Source organism: Camellia sinensis, chromosome 2 (genome assembly GCF_055761805.1).
Source record: "Camellia sinensis isolate YWXY chromosome 2, ASM5576180v1, whole genome shotgun sequence".
NCBI lineage: Eukaryota > Viridiplantae > Streptophyta > Magnoliopsida > Ericales > Theaceae > Camellia > Camellia sinensis.
This window is the reverse complement of record NC_138962.1, coordinates 133,137,633-133,156,910: the sequence shown is the minus strand read 5'-3', so window position 1 is coordinate 133,156,910 and position 19,278 is coordinate 133,137,633. Positions and strand designations below refer to the sequence as shown.

The 19,278-nt window shown below is 38.7% G+C and overlaps 1 protein-coding gene across 1 annotated transcript in view; it reads right to left on the bottom strand.

The window, feature by feature from the left end:
• The window catches only part of MUS81 (Restriction endonuclease, type II-like superfamily protein), a 96,479-nt gene that overhangs the window by 48,505 nt on the left and 28,696 nt on the right, over nucleotides 1–19,278 (bottom strand). Inside the window, exons 10-11 of the mRNA XM_082915623.1 lie at nucleotides 12,486–12,543; nucleotides 11,480–11,638 (exon numbers count right to left, since the gene is read on the bottom strand). Coding sequence (XP_082771749.1) covers nucleotides 11,480–11,638; nucleotides 12,486–12,543 — 217 coding nt within the window. The remainder of the gene's footprint in view (nucleotides 1–11,479; nucleotides 11,639–12,485; nucleotides 12,544–19,278) is intronic.

Below are 19,278 nucleotides of genomic sequence, written 5' to 3'. Positions count from 1 at the left end.
TGTTTGCTTTATTTATTTTATTTTGTTGTTGTTTTGAGATGGCTTTGATATGGTGTTATGTGATAATGTGATGGCGTCTCTATGATAGTTAATCCAAATAATGTGAACAATATGAACATGCACATTGTTTGGACTGGTTGAATGATGTGTATTGTCAACCGTCATACTCTGCATTTGGATGTGTGCATTTCAACTCGTCAAATGTTATCAAATGTACAATGATGTATAATGGTGATGGGAATGTTTTCAGTTTGGACTTACCGGTGTAAGATGTTCACATACGTATATGTTTGCATGATGTTAAATGTTCACATATCACTGATTATTGCATGTTCGTAGTTTTGCGTGGTTATAATTTGAATGTTCACTTGGTTGTTTCTGTATTTGTGCAGCAGAAGGATACTTTTATGTTGGTGTGCACATATGGGTGTACTACTACTGTAATCGATGTAGTGAGTTGTCGGCTGGTTCTGTTTCGTTGTTTTATCGACTATCTCGGATTAACACGTACCGATAAAGAGCTTCAAAGTATGCTCTTGCTTGCCAAATCGAAGGGAGTTCAACATGTAGATGTTGTTTTTGAATTGAAAAGCAACATTGATCAGTGTTGTGGTTCCGAACCGCTGCCTGTAGGGGGTGATGATGAAATGAACACACTCTGGAGATTTTGCAACCATAACGAGAAGGTGTTGTTGTCAATCGCTTGGGCAAATGGAATTACGCACATGGGGCAACGGTTTCTAGGAGGTGCGGATGAATTCCGGACTGTTTTATGCAATTATACAGCCCAATGCGGGATTTAATTCAAGTATATGTCAAGAATGAAACAACGAGGGTTACTATGGTGTGCACAATGCGCGAGGAGAGGGATTGCTTGTGGTCAATACATGCTAGAGCACAACAAGCAACTGGATTATTCTACATTAAGAGGTGGAGTGACCTACATAATTGTGGCACAGATGTCCAGACATCAAAGAACTCGAGGGTCAATTCTGACTTGGTTTCGAGTGTTATATCTGAAATTCTTAGGGACAAGCCATTAAATCGCCCGTGTGATGTGTTGTACATTTTGAAGAACGATTATTAGTTGACTGTAAGTTACCATGTTTTATGGTTGCGTGTGGAGAAAACCAGGGGTGATTCACGGAGATCACTCATTGTCATTTGACCAGTTGCGATGGTATTCAGATGTTGTGATACGGTACAATCTTAGTAGTTATGTTAATATTGATTACGACCTAGGCACTCAATAGTTTAGTCGATTCGTCCACATCTTGTACAATATGGATTGCATGGGATTTCTCTAGACCCCCCACTTTCTTTTGGCCGGGCAAGTTAGGGAACTCAAATTCTTGCAAACGGTGTTTTTCCTTTATTTTTTTGATACGTTTGATCCTAAACGGCGGTATGAAATTTTGCTCATTTTTGTAGGTTGTTGCTTTGTGAGGTGGTCGTGAAGATTTGTTGCCTCGGCCTATGCGACGATGTGGACGGACTGATCATCATAGAGGTCTTGCAACACGGTTTTCTCACATTGCTGGTCAACAACTAATTTTGCCAACCACTGAATCTCTAACATCTTTTCACTCCATGCAAATCCTGATTTCAGTGTCTACATCTACTAGCCCCACTTGATCGAATGGTTTGGCCTCAAGTTCAGTGATTAACCTAGCCCTCAACTCCCTTGATTCTTTGAGTTCTAGGAAATTTGCTTCCAACTACCTTATCATTCCCCAAGCTTTTTGATTTTCTTTGACAAGAACGCCTGACATATGCTTCAGTTGATCTTGTGACGACGACACCACGTATATCAACTTCTTGAGTCTGCATCTATCAGCTTCCACCACATATCTAGTATCATTGGTTTGGTAAAACTAATGCAAAGTATACAGTTTCCAAAGGGCAAATTGAAATGCTTGAGAAAAACACCATTTTGGCCCCTATTTGACTGCTTGATCAACATTAAAGTTGACCTCAACCACTGCATGAAATTTGAAAATGTCATTGTACGCATATTAGAGACATACAAACCATCCAATCAAAAGTTCTAAATCGAGGAAAAGAACCTTCAAATTTTTAGAAGTGATGTAGCACTTATTTTTGGGGTGGACTCTGGCACCAAGCCAATGGACCTCTCTTATGGTGCCAAGCCACCAACCGACATCATACACTGAAAGTGCAAGAATGTAAACCAATTGTGTGTACCAAAAATATGCAAAATCCTCACTGAAGCATTGACGGAGAAGAAGAAGAAGAAGAGTGACATCGAAGAGGTTGCAAGATTAGTTTGCATGCTTGAAACTGTTCTTCTCCCTGTTAGGAGAAACCATTGGATGGGGATTCTATGCACACATTGACCCGGTAGACAACATGAAAGAGTATGATTGGGCAGTAATCATTCGAGCAACCCTCATGAGTTCAATAGGCCAAACCTATCGTACACCAGAACAGTCACCGAATGCGTCATGTTGTTAGTGGTAAGTACCGGAAATCTTATTTTATGTGTAATATTAACATTCACATCAAGTTTGACAAACTTGATATAAACATTCACACCATATTAATATTTACATTATTATAATATATACATCATGACATTATTCACATCTTTTTAGTGTCTCACAACACTACTAATATTCACCTATGAAGCATAGGCATGCCTCCCAAGGCTACATATCAGAGGCCAACACGTGTCGGACACTAACAAGCGTCCGACATGCAGTAGACACATGTTCGACACGCCGTCTGACGTGTTCCTTTTCTTCTTCATCTCACATACGTCTAGACACTTCATCGACACGTTTGAGACAAGCCTGAAGCTTTTCGAAGCCCCAACCTCAAAGAGAGAGGAAAGAGAGAGGAGAGAGTAGTCCCTGAATCGAAGCTCCATCGCCTCTGTTCAAAGGCATGCTTGAGACGAAATCCATCTACGACACAGGGACGAGAGAAAGAGAAGAAATCAAAACTTCTACTGCGATGAAAGAAGAAACATCTTGCTGCAACACAGAGGAGAGAGAGAGAGAGAGAGAGAGAGAAAGACCAAGCATCCTTTCGAGTCTAGATCTAGACTGCTTTCTTTACTTCCTATTGTAACCAATGTTCGTTTACTCCAAGAAAAGGGTTAATGCTACCAATCAGAAGGTCACCTACCAGCCAAAAGGTCAAAACAGCTAAGCATCCACCAACCAATTAAATGGTCAAAATAACTATTTCAAAATGTCAATTTATATATATATATATATATATTTTTTATGTTGATGATTCTGTGCCATGTGAGTAAAGGTGATTTTATAATGTTTAAATTTTTAGTTAATGTTAAATTATATTTTTTTTTTTCATAATTTTAAAAAAATATTTATATATATGAGGTATATTAAATAAATAAATATATATATTTTTAACATGTCCTTAGTGTGTCCCTCATATATTTTTAACGTGTCCCTCATACCAAATGTTGGCATCTAAAACAATTTCACATACACACTAATGTGAACATTCACTTTTATGCACCACACAAGTGTATGCACAATCAGTTAGTGCATTGTTTTGTTCAGAATGTGAAATTTAGCATCTGTGTTTGTTGTTTGGCTCAGTATTGGCTGTGCAAGCACACCACCATCTTGAAGCCTTATAGGACCGCTGGCGTGCAACGATGTCTGAAGTGGGACCTCAACGCTCTACACAACAAGATGAAGACTATTTGTTTACCAAAACTGGGTTTCAATGAGGGAAGACGTTAAAATGTTGATGGGAACATTCACATCATGTCATCAATGAATAATCGACTAACATGACTTATGCATCCCCAAGTTAATGTTGGTGAGCTATTGGCAACAGAAGCACAGGCAAAGAGGTACAAGCATACCAAATTCAGAGTGGAGCCCAGGCACAATGATTCACCAACCAAACTACATGTGCTAAAATTTCTCAGCAAAATGGGGTTGCTAAATGAAAACACTATCATGTGTTAGCTGTTACTTGTACTTTGTTATTTAACATGCAGGAGCCCAAACACTTCTGGGGTGATACTGTGCTCACGATGTGCTCTCAGTAATTGTATGCCCTTATTTGTGTCGCATAATCACTGTTCCCTCTACCTCCGCATGTCTTTGGTTGTGTTCTTAATCCTAATCAAGATAAGTTGTCTCCCCATGCTCTAGAGTGTGTCCTTTTAGGTTATGGTCGTACACATAGGGTGTGTTTGATTGGACAGATTGGATAAGGAGAGATTAGAATCCATCGGACTTGAATCCTGGGACTGTGAATCCCCCCGGACTATTTGGTTGGATTGGATGTGTATCCCATGTTTGTTTCCTCATGGGATTAGATGTCTGGAAAGGTCTCTTTAGTGAATCCAATGTTTGGTTGGACGGACTGGAGAGGATAAATGAACCAAACACTATTTTACCCTTTTTCAATTGTTTATTAAGTAATAGCAATGTTAAACATATATCTTTAATATTTTAATTATTTTTAGCTAGATTAAATAAAAATTTATTTTATTTTATTTTTTACATAATTAAATAAATTTATTTTTAAAAAATTAAATAAATAAAATATCAATAAAAATATATGTTATTTTTTTAATTAAAAGTTAAAATAAATTTATTTTAAAAAATAATAAAATTAAATAAAACATCTATAAAAATTTAAATAATTAAATTAAATAAAATATAAACAAAACTTTTAAATAAAACATCAATAAAATATCTATAAAAATTATTTTAAAAAATTAAATAAATAAAACTTCAATAAAAAGTCAAATAAAATTCTTTTATTTTTAAATTGAGGCATTTAAATTTTATTGAATTTTACTCAATATAATACATAATTAAATAGTAGAGGGTCAAAATGGTTATTTCACCACCTAATCCCAACAATAAATTATCCCATGGAAATAATCTCACCACCCTCCCTAGGATACAACAATCCCTCGTATAGGGGATATGGAGTCCGACCAGACTCCATGTCCAACAGACTAAAAAAAAAACAAACGCCGAATAAAAAGCTTCCAACGGATTACAATCCGAACAATGTTTAGTTCCCTTCCTAATCCCCCCAATCAAACACACCCATAATGGTTATCCTTGTTATCATCCCGAGTCCCGTCATTACTTGGTTAGTGCTAATGTCACCTTTTTTTTAGTCCACTTCCTTCTCTTCTCATGGCCAGTAGTTGTCTACTGATCTATTTCTTGTCATGAAGAGGAGCCTTCTTTTTCCACTTCTACTCCCAATCCTACTCTTTCGATGTCGGATATGTCCTCTTCTCCTTTCTCCTTCCCAATATTTTCCCCACTGGTTCCACCTCCTTTCTCCCCATTGCAAGTCTACTAGTGCGACAACCCCAACATGCATATCATAATTACATTTATTTAATTGTGTGAATTTTAATTTGTGATATGTGCCACGTGATTAATTTGTGTATATCTAATTTGAAAACTGTATGTTGTGCTTTTTGTTCAGAATTTGAAATTGAAGGGTTAAATGATTTCAAGAACCGAATTTGGAAAGTTGTATAGACTAATTGGAATTTTTAGAACCATTTGGGAAGTTTGATTAAAAATTATTCAGTTTGGAAAATTAAGCTATGTTTAATTAGCCTAATGATCTAATTAGTAATTAAACTAATCCTAGCTATATATACATGTTTATGAGAGCTTCGAGCTCATTCTTGGTTCATTTGAGTTCATAAAATCTACTGGAGACTTTTAGAGAGTGAACTCTCATTCTAGAGAGAGAGTGAGAATTTGAAGAACTTGAAGGATTAGCTAGAGATGCTCAAGATTGTGCAAGAATAAGAGTAATTGAAGGCTCTAGGTAAGATTTGTAACCTCAATTCTTGAAGATAATCCATTTTAGAGTTGCGTTGATAGAGTAAATGGGATCATTTGCATGTGTTTTGTAAAAGATTGTCAAGAAGAGGATGAAAAGTGAAGTAGCTATACATGCATGCATGAATATCTTATGTTTTACCATTTTGAATTTGATTTCTATCATCTTTGTTGAGTTTGAAAGTTAATTTGCACATGCATCTTTGATTCACCATTGTTTTGACCTTTAATTTCATGTTTTATATGGAAAAGAGTTTGAACCTAAATTATACATGCATGGAGCTTTTGAGCTCAATTTTGTTAAATTGATGAGTTTTGAGCAAAGAGTTGCTAAAATCCTGCATGCATGGAATTTTGGTTTGCATGTTTGTCAATTAAAGAGATTTTGAGCAAATGGTTTTTAAAAGGGTCATGTATATATGTTTTCTGAAGCAATTCTATGTTTTTGAGCAAGCCATGCATAACCCTAAGCTTTGAATTGGTGTTTGGAAGCTCAAACTTCTAGTTTTGAAACCCACAATTTTGACACACCGCTCGAGCAACAAAGTGGTGGCTCAAACGAATATTGCGAACTCCCAGTATCTTTGTAGTCTTTACAAAACAGGTGGCTCAAGCAAACTCACTATATATGTTTGGAATCCGCTCAAGCAATAAAGTGTTGGCTCGAGCGCACATCAAACCAATCCAGTAATTTGGGGACCTCTCTAACCGCTTGAGCAACCAAATGGTGGCTCGAGCGAACGCCCCTATCTCAACACATTTTGGAAAGATGTTTTGTGTTCATATCTTCGTCCTCGTGTCTTTCTGAGCATTCGTAGGCATGAAACATGACTCATTGAAGAATAATAAGTAAGAAACTGACATAAGTAATTGAGTTAGAAAAGAAAATATGAATTATTTGATTCGAACATCGTGTTTCAATGTGTATAGTTATGGGTAATGTGTAAGTTGGAACGTCGAAGAGGAACATCGAACTAGTCAAGGTGAGTAATGTCTTTGTAAAGATATTTTTGTATAAACTACTTTGAAATTGGTTTTGCTATACGATGAATTACGAAATCTATACTTTGTTACGAGATATTTGATAAGACAAGTAATTTTTGAAAAGATAAGATATGTTACGAATTTTCGATTGCTCCTGATATGACAAGCTTTCTGAATAAGTACTTTTGAGACGCCAAGTTATGCTATGAAATTCCAAAATGAATATGATATGATAAGCTTTCCGAAAATGAGATTTTGCTAAGAATGAATGAGTTCCCTTTTGAACAACTATTATGATAAATTGGAAAATATATTTTGATCTCCGGTAACTTCCGTTGCGTCTTCTATCATGTACATTCGATATAAGTTATTGACTCGTAAACGTTCCGTATGATGTTGATCTTTGATGATCATTCTGCATGACTTCGATAGTAATCGTTCCGTATGGTATCTACATGTAATAAACATTCCGTATGAGTCATCCAAAGTGAGCGTTCCGTATGGCTTTGATGGTGATCATTCCGTATGATATCTACCCATAATAGACATTCTGCATAAGTCATCTAATGTCGATGTTCCGAATGAAGTCATCCAATATGAATGTTCCATATGAGGCTGTCCAATAAAGGCGTTCAGAATGACTCATTCTGCTGTGAATGTTCCGTTTGGTATTTCATCAAGTTAAATAAGGCTTTTGGGTACTACACAATGTGTTAAGCTATGAAAGGTTTGATGATTGTATTTGTTCTTATACGTTTCCAGAACATGCTTTAATTATGTCAAGATCATTGTATTGTTTTGATAAGTTATGGTATTCATTCATTTAACCTCTTTACATTGAGATTGCTCACTAGGCTCCCAGCTCAATCCGTTTATATATATATATATATATATATGTAGGTGAGCATCAGCAAGACTCACTTTAGAGACTGCTTTGGAGTCAGCCCCTTTTTGTGAAGCCACCCAAGATGTGCCTCCTCGTCGAGGCATTAGCTTTTGTTTTGGCCATGCTTGCGAACCTTTGGTTTTGTATAGTTATATTATAGTTTTGACCTTGGGTTATGTATACAGGATGAATGTTTGTAAATATTATATGTATGATGTGCTATGTATGTTTCCGTTCATGTCATGTATCCACCACTCAATGAACAAATTTTATATTCTGCTTCCGCTTCCGGCGTCGTACATTTAATTATATATTTTGATTATTTGTTTTGTCTTTGAGGCCGGGTATTCTAGGATTACTGGCCGGTCATGGCCTAAACCTCTAAGGGCAGGTTTGGGTCGAAACAACCAGAGATCCCAAACTCAAAGAGTTAAAATGTATGGCCCAACCAATTCATCTTCTTCGTCAGAGGTTCTTGTCACATCCTCTCCTCCAACCTCTATTCAGTTGCCTATTGCTTTGCATCGAGGTAAACGTACTTGCACTCAGCATCCTATTTCCCAAGTTGTTTCCTATGCTCGTGTTTCTTTTGTCTTTCTTTACTTTGCTTGTAGTTTGTCATCTCTTTCTATTCCAAACATATTATAGATGAGGAAATAAGTGCTCTTCAATGGAATTTGACATGGTAGCTCACTGCTTTCCCGCCTAGGAAGTCTATTGTTAGGTGCCATTGGATTTATATTGTTAAGTAACTCCCTAATGGCTCTTTAGAATGCCTTAAGGCTAGCCTAGTTGCCAAGGGATATACCCAAACCTATGGTGTTGACTATCACAAGACCTTTTCCCTTGTGGCTAGTCTCAATTCCGTTTGGATACTTCTCTCTGTTGCTGTCAATTTTTCTTGGCCCTTATATAACCTTGATATAAAAAATCTTTCTCTATGGTGATTAGCAAGAAAAGGATGACCGACCCCCTAATTATGTTGTGCCTGGTAATGAGCATCTTGTTTGTCGCCTACTGAAGGCTTTGTATGCACTGCAGCAATCTCCTCATACTTAATTTGACCACTTCAGTACTATTGTGCTTGCTTTTAGGTTTAAGCGTTGCAATTCTAATCATTTTGTTTTTGTTCACCAAGGTTGTAGTCTCGATTGTTTATGTGGATGACATTATCATTTCCGGCAATGACTCTACTAGGATTGTTGATTTAAAATACTATTTAAGCCAACAGTTTCATAATAAGGATTTGGGGAATCTTCAGTATTTTCTTGGGATTGAAGTTGCTTCTTCTTCTTAAGGTCTTTTCCTTTCTCAGCGGAAATATGTGCTTGATCTTCTCTCTGAGACTAGCCTCTTGTGTGCCCGAGCCCTTGATACTCCTATGGACTCATTTGCCAAACTTGATGGTAAGCATGGCAAGTTATTTTCCGATGTTAGTGGGTATCGTCGTTTGGTTAGGAAATTGATTTATCTCACTGTCACACGTCTAGATATTACATATGATCCAAGTGTGGTTAACCAATTCATGCATGCTTCTCACCATCCTCACTTTGATGTTTTGTGTCGTATTTTAAGTTACTTGAAGAGTGCCTATGGCCACGGTCTACTATATTGTCCTTCTACTTCTTCGTCTGTCACTTGCTTTAGTGATATGAGTTGGGTTGGTAGTCGTACTAATCATCATTCCACTTCGACTTATTGTACCTTCGTTGGTGATAACATAGTTACTTGGCGTAGCAAGAAGCAAAATGTTGTTGTTTGATCTAGTGTCAAGACTAAGTACTATGCTATGGCTTATACGGCATCCAAGATGCTGTAGGTTCGTTCTCTTCTACAGGATTTTGGACTTGTTATTAGGAATGGCAACGGGCCGGGGCGAGACCGGGGATCACACTCCTTGTCCCCGATCCCCGATTGTGAAAAAATCTCCCCGTCCTCGGCCCCAATCCCCGGCCCCGGCCCCGGCCCCAGCCCCAATCTCCGACGGGAAACCTACCACCGTCCCCATCCCTGCCTCCTAACGGGGATCGGGTTTCCCCGACCCCGAAAATTCCCCGCCCCCCAAATCTATTTTGACACCACCAACAACAACATCATCATCATCATCAACATCACCAACAGAATCATCAACATCAACATATCATTTTCAACATCAACATATCAACACAATCATCAACAGATCATAAACCCAAAAGAAAAAAAAAATGGACAGATACACACAGACATACATGTATAGATACATACACAAACAGGTCTGAGATATGTGTCACACAAAGAGAGAGAGAGAGAGAGTGGACGATCGGCATCATCAACAGATCTACTAGCAAAAAAAAAAATGGACAGATACACACACATACAGATCTATGTCACAGAGAGAGAGAGAGAGTGTGTGGACGATCAGCGATCAACAACTGCGACACCGGCCGACAACGGTGCTCTTGAGGAGGTGCTTCGTCATGTACGCCGCCTCCGGCGCCGACTGCTTCCCCCTGTACACGATCGGAGACTGTGACACCGTCCATTCGTTACCGCTGCTGCTCGATCTACTGAAAGAGAGGGAAAAGAGAAACCGAGAGAGAAGATGGAGAGAAGCGGTGGTCTGTGTGTGTGATTGTGTAATGTTTTAGGGTTTAGTTTTATATATATATAGGGGTAAAATGGTAATTTTATTTCAGGGACAAACCGAGACGGGGCCAGGCCGGGGATGGGGCTTGGGCACTGATCCCCGTCCCCGGCCCGAAATTGATCAGGGATTGATTTTTTAATACCATCCCCGTCCTGTCGGGGGTATTTTTGGGGAAAAAACGGCTCAAACCGGGGTCGGGAGGTTGGGTCCCCGTCGGGTCGGGTTCAAATTACCATCTCTACTTGTCATTACCTAACCATATGCACATATGTTGTGACAATTAAGCGGCTATCTTCATTGCCAATAATCCGGCATTTTATGAACGCACCAAGTATATTAAGGTTGATTGTCACTTCATTCAGGATTTGTTATTATAAAAGCAGCTGCTTGTGACCCCCTATGTTCGGTCTAATAATCAACTGGGTGATATTCTTACTGAACCGTTAGCCCATCCTTCATTTTAGCGCCTATCTGTCAAGCTAGGCATGTTCAATCTCCATGCACCGGCTTGAGGGAGAATGTTAGAATAGTCATGTGTGAGTGTGTATTCAATTCTATAATGACAGGTACTATTGTCATATTGTAACACTTGAGTTTAATATAAATAAGTGTTGAGGTGAAGGGCTGGATTAAGAACCCAAAACCTATTTCCTCTCTTCTTCTCTCTACTTAATCCTAACCCTAATTTCTACAATCTTTACACTTTTAACTTTCACAATAGAACTACATCAGTTTAACAAAGCAAGGATGTTTTAGTAATATCAAGAGTTTTCTGGGCATGGGCAGAATTGGTGGTCTAGGGCAATCAGTCCCAGTCAAGCTATGTAAGCAGGTTTTACATGTTCGGTATTTGGTTGATTCAGATGGGTTTCATTTTCATACAAGACAGCTACTCATATTGAAGTCACAGTCCCAGTCAAAGTCAGAGACAGCCAAGCAACATATATAGGCCTGGGTAACCATTTAAAATGAAATATAGATATCAATAAAATGAAATTTCAAAAGCCATCTCTTGGGATTGTAATGTAGCACCAAGAAGAAGAGGAAGAAGAATAGAAGATGACTACAATGAATAACTTTTCTGCTATAAATAATGCTTAAATTACAAAGAACAATAAAATGTATAGTTATTTGAATAACAATCAATACCAAAAGTCGTAGTTTTTGATCCCTGTAGCGGTTGTCCCTGATTGAGCAGCGCAAATCATCAACATTCTTCCTCTCAACAATAAAATCAAGAATATATTCACTGCCAAGATGTTTATGCCGAGCTATCCAGATTCCATCTCCAACAGGCAATCGTCTAACCTGTAGAAAGGTTGATTACTTATTGTCGTAGATCCTTTTAATCTTATGGTGATATTTGCAAAGAATGCTTTCAAATTTCAATTTACATAAGAAACCAGTACAAGAAAATTTTACTGCCTTCTTATGCATACCACACACAATCCAGTACCATGAGCCAGTGATACAAAATTCACACCAAGACTAAGGTTCAATTTGGTTAGAAGTCAAAATAGGGCGAACAACAAGAAGGAAGGAAAAAGTAGGAGACGAAGAAACTTTCCAACGTTAGTTCGGAAGTGATGAAAAAGTGAGATAGTTTCGTGACTTTTATCCAATCCCACTATTCTCTTCCCACCTAAAAGTGCACAAAAGGAAGAAAAGATAGAAACCTTTCCTCTATGAATTTTCCATTCAAACAACACCTTTGACTTAATAAACAAGGGTATAATGGTAAATTCATGCAACACATTTTCCTCCTACCCTTCTTGCTTATCTTTCCTTTACCGGTAACTTGTTCCATCCTTCCCACCTTCCATTCCCCTTAATTCTCCAGCCCTCCTAGTCTCCTAACAAACAATGTAGTATTGGGTGAATCCGTAATGATCATGATGACAATATTGATACCACAACAATTAAGTCTGAAGGTTTTAAAGTATGATGATTGATGAAATTACATGATTCATAGAAAAGAAGGCCATAACCCAGTTTTAATACTGCCAATATGGGACCTGAGCACATTTGATTGGACACCTAACCTTTCTATTTATTTGCAACAAAAGACTGTTAAACCTGCTGACTTAATTACTGAAACAATTAGAGTTAAGATAAGATCATCATATGTCAGGGTGAAAACTTAAATCCAGCTAACCTCTATTTGAATTTTGAATTCAGTGCGAATGTTCTCGATAATTTTCCTAGACCGAGACCTGAAACCATAAAGAAGGTAACACGAACTTTATCAGAGTAGTGGCAAGTACCAGTAAAGAGAATGCATTACAAATGGAAGAGTAAAGTAGTAAAAGTGAAGTTTCCATCAAACAAATATTAAAAATTCAAGAGAAATATTACAAAAGAACAACAAATTGCATCTACAACATCTTACTCATAGTATTGCACTTAGAATTTAATTTTGGGGTAAAACCATCAATGATAATGCCAAAAAAAATGATATCTTGAGAAAGAACACATACTGCAGTAGTGTTTTCCACCACAACAAAAATGATGGTATAATATTTGTTGTCAAATTACCAAAAACAGTGACAGTAGACCTTATAATTGCCAAAGAGTCTGCATGACAAGATATGATTCTGGACAAAATAAATTGCTATCACAGGAAAGCCATAGTTATCTAATGGCAATGATACAAAGCTATAAAGGACAACACTTCAAAATAAATGCCATAGTGTGGTGTGTTGGACACAGGGACATGGTGGGGACACACATGGGACACGCCACGTGGTGTGACCCTTTATTTTTATTTGTTTTTTAGGGGACACACTAGGTACACTTTGGAGACACTCCAAGGACGAAAATACTTAATGGATGTTTATTCCTTTTTGCTTAGATTAAAATACTTAATAGATCATCTATAAAAATAAAAATAAAAAGATGTAAACGGTAAGTGTTACTTTAAAAGTGATTTTTTTAAATATCAAATTGGCATTAATTTTTGTTAATTTTGATTGTGTGTTGATGTAATATCACCATTTTTTTGAAATCGCCGTGGCTGTGTCCGTGTCCATCTTCTTAGATACAAAGTCTACATTTGGCACATTGGATATATTAGTGCTAGATAGAATGATAATGCCAAGGTATGGTAGGAAATCAAAACAATGGGATACATCTATATGATATATCCATGCCCGGTGCTTGGTACAAAATTGAATTAGACGATGGGTATGCTGGAACTGGAGATTCAAAAGGCTTACTGTAACACCCCAAATAATGCCACGAGCCATAACCATATCATTATCCATCTTTGAAAACCTTAAGTCAAATTAACTATTCCGTTGACCATCACATTACACAAAATACCATAAATCTTGTCTTATGTTATAAACTTACTTGAAGTAGGCTTTGCAACGAATTAGAAGAAAAGAAGTTAGTATGGTTACCTTAATTGCAGAAATTATTTGTTAAGTATGTTAATTAGAACTAAGCTTGGTTAACTAAGCTAATGGAGCAATCAGTGACTTAAGCTAATCAAATCATATAAAATAAAAGAGAAGAAATGAGAAGCTGTGGGGTCATTCTTGTATTCTGGAGAGAGAAAGGAGCTAGAAAAGAGAGGAGGAAGGAGGAGAAATCATAGAGCTTCAAGATTTAACCTTGGAAAATCAAGGAAAAACCATTTCTAGGTAAGAAATCCTAAGCTAGATAGAAAATAATGTAGGATAGATTTTGAAGGATTAAAGTTGAAGTTTTGTAGAGAGCTAAGGAAAAGAAAGTAGTCTTGAAGATTTGCTAAGAAACACCATATTTCGATTTGATTAAGTTTAGGATTCATTGCATATATATGTTCATCTATGAAATACACATCATCAATTCATATTTTGAAACCTTAAACATCATGTTTTGAAGGATTCAAATGATGAAAATGAGAAAGGGTTTGAAAAGAAGTTAGGTTGTAAAGTTCTTGAATCAAATCTCATTTTTGGTTGGTTTAAATCTTGAATTCATGCATTCAAATGAGTTTTCATGGACTTTGCATCATATTTTCATGTTTTGGCACATCATATATCATGTTCTGGAGCTTAGGGGTGAAGAAAATCAAGTTAGAACATGAAGAACAGCTTCAACCCATCCAACCCAGAATTTCCCGCACGTGCCCTAGCTTTCCCAGACGTGCGGCCCAACCCTCCAAAACCCATTTTGCATTCTGAAATAACTGCACGTGCAGCCAAATTTCCCACACATGCCCCAACCTTCCTGCACCTTGTCCCGCACGTGCCCCGACAGGTGCAACAAACAGGGCGTTCACCCAATTCGACCCCTTTTCACTTGTTCCAACACACCGGACCTCATAGAACTTATTTTAGACCTAAAATGGAATTAAATAGAGATCAGAAACTGTTTTTAATAAGAAAAACCAAGGAATGAAGTTTAGAATTCGGTTAACCCATTTGTTTTGCATTGCACTTGCGACTTGTTATGTTCAGTTTTTCAAGCCTTGTTTTTTTAGGACCCTTCCATGCTTGCATTTAACACTTGTTTGAGACTTGAATTAAGCCTAGAATAGTATTCAACACTTGAGCGAAGTTTAGCAAAACACTAAGTTAAATTTTGGCACTCGCTTTGTTATGTTCATGCAAGTTAAGTTAGACATTTCAATACCTTGTTCTTACTTTGTGTAGGTGAAGCTTTAGAAGAGTTTACCCATTGTTCAAGAGCCATTTGTGAGTAATATTATTGTAAAGTTATGTTTGAAAACTTTATGATTTTGTTTCCAATTGAATGAATGTCCTATAGTTTGATGAATCTATTAGTGGCATCCGTAGTGAGACCTAGCCATTGGAGGACGTTTATTTTCGTACCATGGCCGTTATTGAGATCTCTCTTTGACAACTAAGAATGGGTTGTTTTGCTGTGCTCTAATGTATGTACCATGTTATTGTTAGAATATATGATTAGAAACATTCTATGATTTGTTTCCTTATTTAGATTATATTGTAATTCCTTAATCAGTGCCTTAGGGCTTCCTTTGTAATAGTTTGGTTGATTAATATAAAAGGGGTGATATTATTATCATTCCCTAAGTTAGCTTTCTCTGGAAGAGAACTTCGATTCGCCCAGCCAGCAGGTGGGTGACCCTTAACCAATAGAAAGAAGCTGTCAATAACCGTCTGTGACCTGGACTGAAGGCGCTTCGTAACAGCATTTTTGTCTGGGGTCCACCGGCTCTCTAAAATACCCATTCCACCATCAGGGCCCAACAAGCAGCATAATTCTGTTCCGAGGCTGTGTTTCATTCCGATGAGTGATCATAGCAACCCGCAACTTATGGGGGGCAGCCTTTTTCAGCAAAGTGATCTCACAGCACTTCCCCAGCATGGATATGAATTTAGGGCTATCTGTTTTCCGCCCCAACAACCCCTGTGACAAATCCAAATACAGGGAAAGGAATTCTAGGGCGTGAAAAATATAGATCACTAGCATCTGGCTCTTCCTAACGATCACGGCGAAGGGCAAAAGCAGATAGGGAAAGAGCGTCATCCGAAATGATGGTCGAAGGAGAAAGCTTTGATTCAATGATTCCGATCCTCAGTCATTCCATTTAAGCAGTGAGTGGAGATTCCCCTGCAAAGAGCCGGCCGCGATTTGTGGGCTTGAAAAACTTAACGCGAGTTGTAGGAGAGTGGAAGACTAGGGGGCAACCCCGTGAACTCCGTACCGTGAGTATCTGGAGCATTTGGCATTTGTCCATCAATCCCATTCTATGTCTATGCCATCCGGCGGAAGGAGCATCTCAAAGTATAGAGCAAAGCCTCACCCCGAGAACTCAAGTCAGACATGTAGATTTAAAGAAGAGAAAGAGTTGGGGAATGAGGTAGACTTCATTCCATTTTATATTAATAATACTGAATAATTACAGGAGTGCCATAAGGCATAATATATGGGTCAACCCATTACACCAATCAAGAGAATAAAGAAGAAGAAAATACAATCACATATTTCCTATTCTAACTTGTTTCCTATTCTAATAGGACATTAATAGGTTCCATATTTCTCTTCGACACGGCCCGAACCATTCCCAAGGCAAATAGTGCGCTAGAGGCCGACCCGACACCGACCAACAGATACTCCAGCACAGTAGGAGAGGACTGAGTTGATATTCGTCTACAGTCCCTCATCGGTCTGAAATCCCCACCCCCGCGGAAGGGAGGCAATTTACTGTTAGAATAAGAAATAATATTGATTGTATTTTATTCTTTTTCTCTTCCCTTGATTGGTGTAATGGGCTGACCCATAAATTATGCCTTATGGCACTCTTGTAATTAGTCAATATTATCACTATAAAAGGGGATAAAGTCAAACTCATTCCATAACTCTTTCTCTTCTCTAAACCTACATGGTATCAGAGCCTTATTAGGAGGAATCTTACACCAATCACAGCCTCCTTTCCTCCACAGCAAGACTGCCCAGGCCACCCAAACCCTTGCCTAGGACAGTCGGCAACCTTAACAGTGTCGTCGTCTCTCTCTCTCTCTCTCTCTCTCTGGTGATAGCTCCTGGGTGTGCAACTAGAGCATTCGTGGCTTCCCAGGTGGTTGACTAGGACATTCGATCCTACCTAACTGATCGTCTAGCTTCTGGTTGGTCGTCTAGCCTTTGGTTTAGCCTCCTAGGTGGTCGACGAGGGCATTTGTGGCCTCCCAGGTGGTCGACTAGGGCATTTGATCCTACTTGGCTGGTCGTCTAGCCTCTGGTTAGCCACAAGAACGCCTCTAGTTAGTCCTTCCTGGTTATGTTGTTAATTTTTCCTTGTTTCTTTCTTGTTGTCTCAGTAAAGGTTTCTTTTCTTCTTTATGCTTTCATAGGAGGAGTTGTGCCTTTCCTTCCACTATTATCTTCCGGGTGTGTGATTGGTCTTGGGTGTGGGGGTTACTTAGTAGAATCTACATGGCAGATTTCACTAGTGAGTCAACCACTTCTCACTCGCTTAAGAGCGAGAGCTCCCTTATGCCTTCTACTATGACTGATAATCTCAATCCTGGCCTTAAAATCACCACCTCTCTATTCAATAGTCAGAACTATCTAGCGTGGTCGCAGAGTCAGACTATTTTCTTGAAGAGCAGAGGGAAGATGGGGTATGTTGATGGCAGGATACAGGCACCCACCACCACGAACCCGAGTTATGATCAATGGGAGATCACCAACTCCCTTATTATGGGTTGGTTGATACATTCTATGGTCCTAGAAATTGGAGAGGGCTATCTCTCTATGGACACTGCCCAGGATATTTGGGAGGCCGTGACTACCACTTACTCCCGGAAGGGGAACTTCTCCCAAGCTTTTGAGTTACGTCGCTCCATTGAAAGGTCGGTCAAGGTGAGATGGCTATCCTTCAATATTTTACCTTACTTAGCAATGAGTGGAAGCGACTTGATCACCTTCAGGATTACAAACCAGTCTGTCCCACTGATTCTGTTGGTTATCGGAAGTTTATGGCACAAGAACGGGGCTTCAAGTTCTTAGAAGGCCTCAATGTGGAGTGTGATCCAATGCGGAGCAGAGTACTTGGCATAGATGTGCTTCCTTCCGTCCAGGAAGCCTTTGCTTTTGTGCAAAATGAGGAAAGTCGCCGCTCTGCGATGCTTCCTTCTGTCACTACTGATCGCTTGGCCTTGGTTTCTGCACCCCCTTGCAATGGAGACCGTGTGACTCGTAGTTCTTGTCCTTCCTCTGAAAAGGATAATCTTTTCTGTGACTACTGCCGTCGACCTCGCCACGCACTAGAGACCTGTTGGAAGCTGCATAGGACTTTTTCTGGTGGCCGAGGAGACCATCCTGGTACTAGAGAGGGTAGGTGTGGTCAGTCTAGAGGCTGAGGGGCCAATGCTTTGGCACATCTTTCAGACACGGTTGAACCACCATCCTCATCTCTGGTTATCTCTTCTGCTACGGATGTTTCGGGGTTATCTGTCTCGGATTTTGAGATTGCTTTTCGCCACTTGCTAGATCATCGAGCCTCCACTTCTACTCTAGGTGCACCCTCTTCTTCCTTTGCCAATTCAGGTAAATTGGCTTCCTCCCCATGTGTGTTGCTATCTCATATGCCTGTACCATGGATTATTGATTTTGGTGCTTCCGACCACATGTCCAGCTCTTCTAATTTATTTTCAAAGTATAAACCCTCCTCATGTCAAGAAAAAGTGCGTATTGCTGATGGTACTATTTCGTCCATGTCAGGAAAAGGTTTAATTTATGCCACTTGCTCCCTTCCTCTGTCCTCTGTCCTCTATGTTCCCAATTTTAGTATTAATCTTTTATCTTTGAGTCGTATTACCCGTGACTTAAATTATAGCGTGATATTTTTTCCTGATCATTGTCTTTTTCAGGACCTTATCACGAGGATGAGAATTGGCAATGGTAGAGAGGAACATGGTCTCTACATTCTGGATCAGGCAAACAAGCTAGCCCATTCATCTATTCAGTTACCATCCGCCAAGGGCGACATTTGGCTGTGACACCGTCGCTTAGGACATCTCTCTTTTTTATTACTTAAGCATTTATTTCCTTGTCTTTGAGAAAAATAATGTGTCTGATTTTCAATAGGAGTCTTGTCAACTTGGAACACAACACAGAGCCTCTTTTGCTCCTTCTATTAATAAAAATTCAGTTCCTTTTTCTTTGATTCATTCTGATGTCTGGGGTCCATCCCGTTTTGTGTCTTTAACCGGTCAAAAATGGTTTGTTACCTTCATAGATGATTGTTCTAGGGCTATTTGGGTCTATTTGATGAAAGATAAAAGTGAGGTGTTTTATGTGTTTCAAAACTTCCATAAAATGGTTTGTTCTCAGTTCGGGACAGTTGTCAAAATTCTCTATTCTGATAATGGTGGGGAATATATTGACTCGGGTCTTGCCACTTACTTCGCCACTCATGGCATTATTCACCAGACTTCATGCACTAATACCCCTCAATAAAATGGTGTTGCAAA